At 53.0% G+C, this 5,875-nt stretch overlaps 1 protein-coding gene across 1 annotated transcript; it reads right to left on the bottom strand.

The window, feature by feature from the left end:
- Positions 1-309: 309 nt before the first annotated feature.
- Positions 310-4,592, bottom strand: LOC134434427 (hemojuvelin-like). The gene is made up of 4 exons (XM_063183082.1): positions 4,124-4,592; positions 3,393-3,556; positions 1,840-2,345; positions 310-1,271 (listed from the first exon to the last, which is right to left on the bottom strand). The coding sequence occupies exons 2-4, from the start codon at positions 3,490-3,492 to the stop codon at positions 642-644; spliced, it is 1,236 nt and encodes a 411-aa protein (XP_063039152.1). The 5' UTR covers positions 3,493-3,556; positions 4,124-4,592; the 3' UTR covers positions 310-641.
- Positions 4,593-5,875: the final 1,283 nt, after the last annotated feature.

The raw sequence follows: 5,875 nt of genomic DNA, 5'->3' as shown, positions 1-5,875 counted from the left end.
ATGGGAGATCTCAAGCTCCACAGCTCCCACTGCTGGAGATTCATTTGGTTTTTATCCTGGAAGAGGAAACATGGACAAAACCGGCTGATTTCCACTCAAAAGTCTCCCTCTTGGTCACAACGTTCCCCAAAATTATTTGTGGCCTTGCTCTGCTTTGGGAGCAGCTGAGTGAAGGGTCCCAAATCCATTAAAATTTTTTTTTTTACTGCCGAAAAATTGGGCTTTGGGCTCTGAGTCTGTTATTTCTGGATTTATAGCGTTCCTGAGTGGAATTCTGCTGGATCAACAGGGGGAGAAAGGTGTGAAGTGATTTATGGAAAGGCTCAGAGGGGGTTTGTAACCCTGGGGGTTTATTTTCCTTTGATGCACCACAATGCCACATCCTGAGGGGAAAAGGAACATGTCAGAATGGAGCAGAAAAAACTGGAACTGCCTTCAGGGCAGGGGAAGGAACGTGTCAGAATGGAGCAGAAAAATTTGGAAATGCCTTCAGGAGAGGAGCTGGGAGCAGCTGCACCATCCATGTGAGACCAGGGGTGCAAACCAGGGGTTCACCCCTTCCCTCTCTTGGGTCTCTGAGGTGAGGAGCCTTCAAGGTGGAACCGGCAGCTCTCACAAGTTCCCTACAGAGCAAGCAGGCCTTAAAAGTGCAACAAACCAGCCCAAAATCCAGACGGCAGGAGGAGGAGGATGAGGAGCAGAAACGATGGAGAGCTGAGCTGGCAGCCTCCCCCGGCCTGGAAGATGTGGAGCTTCTCAGCATCGGGCAGGAAGAGCCGGGCATCCTCCAGCGCCCCGTGCGCCGCCATGGTGAAGTTGGCATCCCCAGAGGTGACCACGTCGAAGACGCACGACTGGAAGTAGACGTCCTCCACGGGCAGCATCTCCCGGCACAGCGCCCGCGCCGTCTCGGCGGGGACGCGGCCGCGCCCGCGGGGGCTGCGGGACATGCGCTGGCTGTGGGGGCAGCCGCCCACGCAGAGCTGCAGGTCCTGCTCCTCCGTGAAGGCCCTGGCCACCTCCTCGGCGGCGCGGATGGAGAAGGAGAGCTGGCGGCCGGCCTGGCGCACGGCGATGGTGGTGCCGATGTAGCCGGCGCGGATCTCCACGTGCCGGCCGGGGCTGAGCTCGCGGATGGACAGGCTGCTCCCGCCGGGACGTGCGCCGCCGTCGACGGAGCCGTCCTGGAAGGCTGCGGGGACGTTGTCCAGCTCGGCCTGGTAGACCTTCTGGTCGATGCATTCCTTCATGTTCTTGAAGATGATGGTGAGCTGTGGGGAGTGGGGTTGGAGGGGGGTGAGTGTGGTGGGTGTGGTTCCATCACAGGGGTTGGGGTAAATCCATCCTCAAACCATCCCTGCACAGTCCTTTGGGGATAATTACAAACTTTCCTTCTTTTTTTAACACCATTTAAGCAATGGAAAACTCAGGTGAGGACAAACCCAGCAAGATTCCTCCAGGTACCCCATGGGCCACAAGATTCCTCCAGGCACCCCAAGATTCTCCAGGTACCCCTTGGACCACAAGATTCCTCCAGATTCCTTCAGGTATCTCATGGACCACAAGCTTCCTTCAGATTCCCCATGGACCACAAGATTCCTCCAGGCACCCCAAGATTCCTCCAGACACCCCATGGACCACAAATTCCTCCAGGTAACCCATGTCCCACAAGATTCCTCCATGTACCACAAGATTGCTCCAGGTACCTCAAGATTCCTTCACCACTGTTGTCCCTCCTTCCTCATCCCCCACTGGGTCTGAAGGGTTTCCAAGGATTTTGGGAAGCACAGGAGATACCCTGACCCTGGATTTGCCCCCCATCCTACACGCTAACCTCACCTTGCTGGTGACCGTCGCGTTGGACCCCTTGGCCACCGGCGAGCTGGTGGCTTGCACAAACAGATAATCATTGTCCAAGAGCGGCCAGGAGCCCTCCACGCGGCACGTGTGGAAATCATCATGAAAGGTTCGGATGTGGGGGTCCCCAAAAGCAGCGCAGTGCTGGAAACCGGGGGGCCGGCCGTGCTTGTAGAGGAAACTCCTCTCGTAGTCGCAGATATCGAGCGACTCGAAGCCGCGCGCGGCGTTGGGCGCCGCGGGCCGGGGCCGCGGTGGGGCCGTGGGGCCTTCCTTGGAGCAGTTGTTCTGGATCATGAGGTCCTCGATGCCGTGCACGGCCGAGTGGAAGGCCAGGTCGCCGCGGCAGGTGCGCGCGGTGCGGCGGGTGCACAGCGAGTAGGAGCGCAGCGCGGTGCAGAAGGCGGCGCCGCGCTCGGGGCCGCGCAGGTGGAGCGTGGCCGCCACGTACTCCGAGTTGCAGCGGAGGATCTTGCACTGGGAAGAGACTGAGAGAGAAAAGATGGGGTGGGGAAAGGGCAGCTTTTCCTCCTCTGTTCCAGATTTCGAGGTGAGATGTGTTCTGTTGCCATCTGAGTGGCCGTTGGCTTTTGTCAAGTGGGCGGTTTTCGTTATCTCTTCCACAATTGTGGTAATGCTCCTCACTCAGGGTTCACCAAATGTGGAATTTGCCGGCAATCCCAACATGGGAAGAGATGAGAATCTTGACTCCATATTTCAGAAGGCTGATTTATTATTTTATGATATACATATCTATTGTCACCATGATATTTTCTGAAAAATCCTTTTGTTAAGATCTTTTCTGAAGCTGAGAAGCCTCAGAAATGAAATGTAAACAATAATTATCTGCTGCTGTAAAATGCAACAGGTGCATCTTTGATTAGTCTCATGTAGTTGTTTTTAATTAATGGCCAATTACAGTCCAGCGGTCTCAGACTCTCTGAGAGTCACAAGATTTTATTGTCATTCCTTCCTATTCCTTTCTGATGAAATCCTTTCTTCTATTCTTAGTATAGTTTTAATATGTCATTTTATTTTAATATAATATATCATAAAATAATAAATCAGACTTCTGAAACATGGAGTCAAGATTCTCATCTCTTCCCTCCTCCTGGGACCCCTGTGAACACCACCACGCCTTATCTCTCCCACAATTGTGCTAATGTTCCTCACTCAGGGTTCACCAAATGTGGAATTTCCAGGCAACCCTGAGATGGGAAGAGATGAGAATCTTGACTCCATGTTTCAGAAGCCTGATTCATTATTTTATGATATATATTATATTAAAATAAAATGCTATATTAAAACAAAAAAATAATTCCCTAAGCTATAGGGTTTTTTCCCTTTTCTTTAAACCTACTCTAAACTAAACACCCAAAAAACTACCACCAACCCACACCTATAACCCACCAAACTAAACCTAAACCACAACATTCCCCCCACCATCCAGCTCGAGATTCTCATGGAGATTCCTCCTGGAAGCATTTTTTCTCCTGATTTTTACAGAGAGCAACCCTGCCCATGCTGATCCTTACCATGCCTGAGGAGGAAGAGGAGCAGGAAAGCTCGGAGGAAGAGGCCGGAGTTTTCCAGCTGCCCTGGGCTCCTACTGTGGGCAGCTCTCCCCATTCCCATCCATGCAGAACTTGGGGGGGGTCTCTCACCCACCAGCAGCTCCCGGCTTCATTCAGCAGCTCCCCTGAAACCAAAGGTGGGATTGGAGAGATGGGACCTCTCAAACACCATTTGAGCAATGGAAAACTCAGGTGGAGCCAAAGCCAGCAAGATTCCTCCAGGTACCCCACGGACCACAAGATTCCTTCAGATACCCCAAGATTCCTTCAGATACCCCATGGACCACAAGATTCCTTTGGTCACCCCATGGACCCCAAGAGTCTTTCAGGTACCCCAAAATTTCTTTGGGTACCCCATGGCCCACAGGAGCAAGCAAGTCCAACCCAGCACTTCCAAGGCCACCACTTGTCCCCAGGTGGCACATCCACACCTCCAGGGATGTGACTCCACTTTGCCACACCTTGACCACCCTTTCCATGAGGAAATTTCATCCCCCTGAAGTTTTATCACCCCGATATCCAACCTAAACCCCCCCACCCCAGTTTTTCTTGAGCCGTTTCCTCACAGGGGTGGGCGTTGAGCATTTCACTCCACCCTCACTTTGGGGACACCACAGGTGGGACCAGAGCCACCCCTGGGTGCCAACCACACCCTGGGACCCTCATTCCTGCTCTCCCCGCTGCCCCCTCACCTGGATCAGCCTCCTCAGGAGCTCCTTCCCCGCGTCCTTGTCACCAGCTCTGCCCCGGGTGACAGCCACAGAGACCCGTGGAATAACCCAGGAGAATTCCAGCCCCCCTGGGCTCCTCCATGCTCCTGGATGAATTTGGGGTCCCAGGAGCCCAAATTCAGGGCACAGAGAAGGGATCCCCCCGTGGCTCCTTGTCCCCGGCCACCTTTGCTCTGTCCTTTCCCCCCGCGGGGCAGAGGCGGGGGCTGAAATCGATCCCTCTAAATTTAGCTGGGCTCTGCCCCAGCCTGGAACAACAGCCAGAGCCTGGAGAAGGTGGGGCACAGCAGCTCCGGGTTTGGGGAGCCCCCAGACCCAAGGAATGTGGGAGCTTCACTGGGATTTCCTCCTTGGAAGCTCCCGTGGGCACCACTCGGGGGTGAATCCCTGAGGAAAAGCTTTTCCCTGTGGGACGTGTCCAGCAGGGAATGGGGATGGTCCCTGCCAGGGAACGCTTTTCCAGCGTTTTGTCTCCTGGGGCACAGCCAGGTCCTGAAGGCAAACATGGCACGGGCCAAAGTTGGCCAATGTCCCCAGGGATCGATGGCCAGTGTCCCCAGGGCTGGGGGCCAATGTCCCCAGGGGTCAGTGACTGCCAGGCCATGCTGGCTGCACTCCTGAAATCCCACCTACACCAGCTGCAAGGAGAAGGAATGGTCAGGAATGTCCAAACTGGGATTTTTCGGGTCCATTCCCACCTGAAATCTGCCTACACTTTCAGGAAGCAGCTGCTGCTCCCTGCAAGGAGAAGGAATGGTCAGGAATGTCCAAACTGGGATTTTCCAGGTCAAATTCCACCTATACCTGCAGGAAGCAGCTACACCAACCCCTCAAAGGAGAAGGAATGGTCAGGAATGTCCAAACTGGGATTTTTTAGGTCCATTCCCACCTGAAATCCCACCTAAACCTGCAGGAAGTGCTGCACCAACCCCTGCAAGGAGAAGGAATGGTCAGCAATGGTCAGGAATGGTCAGGAATGGTCAGAATGTCCAAACTGGGATTTTCCAGGTCCATTTCAGAGGACAGGGGTGGGAAGTTGGGTCCCTCAGCATTCCAGCACCCACAAATCCCTTTGGGAACACAATCCAGGAAATCCTTCTGGCTCCCGAGCCAAGCTCCTGCTGTTTTCCACCTGCAGGGAGCAAATCCTGGCGCCCAGCTGAGGCCAGGAGGGCTCTGGGATTGGGGTGGGAAGAGAAGAATTTGGGGAAATCAGCGTTTGCCGGAGAGCTGGAAGAGTGGATGCCTCCTCTTTCCAGGATGCACAATCAGTCCCAAAGGATGCACTCCTCCTTCCATGCCATGCTTGGGAGGAAATAAATCCCATTCCTCCAGAAATAAGGAAAATAATCCCATTCCTCCAGAAATCAAGGAAATAAATCCCATCCTTCCATAAATAAGGGAAATAATCTCATTCCTCCAGAAATGAAGGAAACAAACCCCATTCCTCCATAATAAATAAATGAAATAATCCCTTCCTCCAGAAATACAGGAAATAAATCCCATTCCTCCATAAATAATGGAAATAAACCCCATCCCTCCACAAATAAGGGAAATAAATCCCATCCCTCCAGAAATCAAGGAAATAAATCCCATGCCTCCAGAAATAAAGGAAATAAACCCCATCCCTCCATAATAAATAAAGGAAATTAATAGCATCCCTCCATAAATAAAGGAAATAATCCCATCCCTCCAGAAATAATGGAAATAATC

The sequence above is a fragment of the Melospiza melodia genome, unplaced genomic scaffold, assembly GCF_035770615.1.
Source record: "Melospiza melodia melodia isolate bMelMel2 unplaced genomic scaffold, bMelMel2.pri scaffold_363, whole genome shotgun sequence".
NCBI lineage: Eukaryota > Metazoa > Chordata > Aves > Passeriformes > Passerellidae > Melospiza > Melospiza melodia.
The sequence above is the reverse complement of the archived record's forward strand: the minus strand, read 5'-3'. Positions and strand labels throughout refer to the sequence as shown.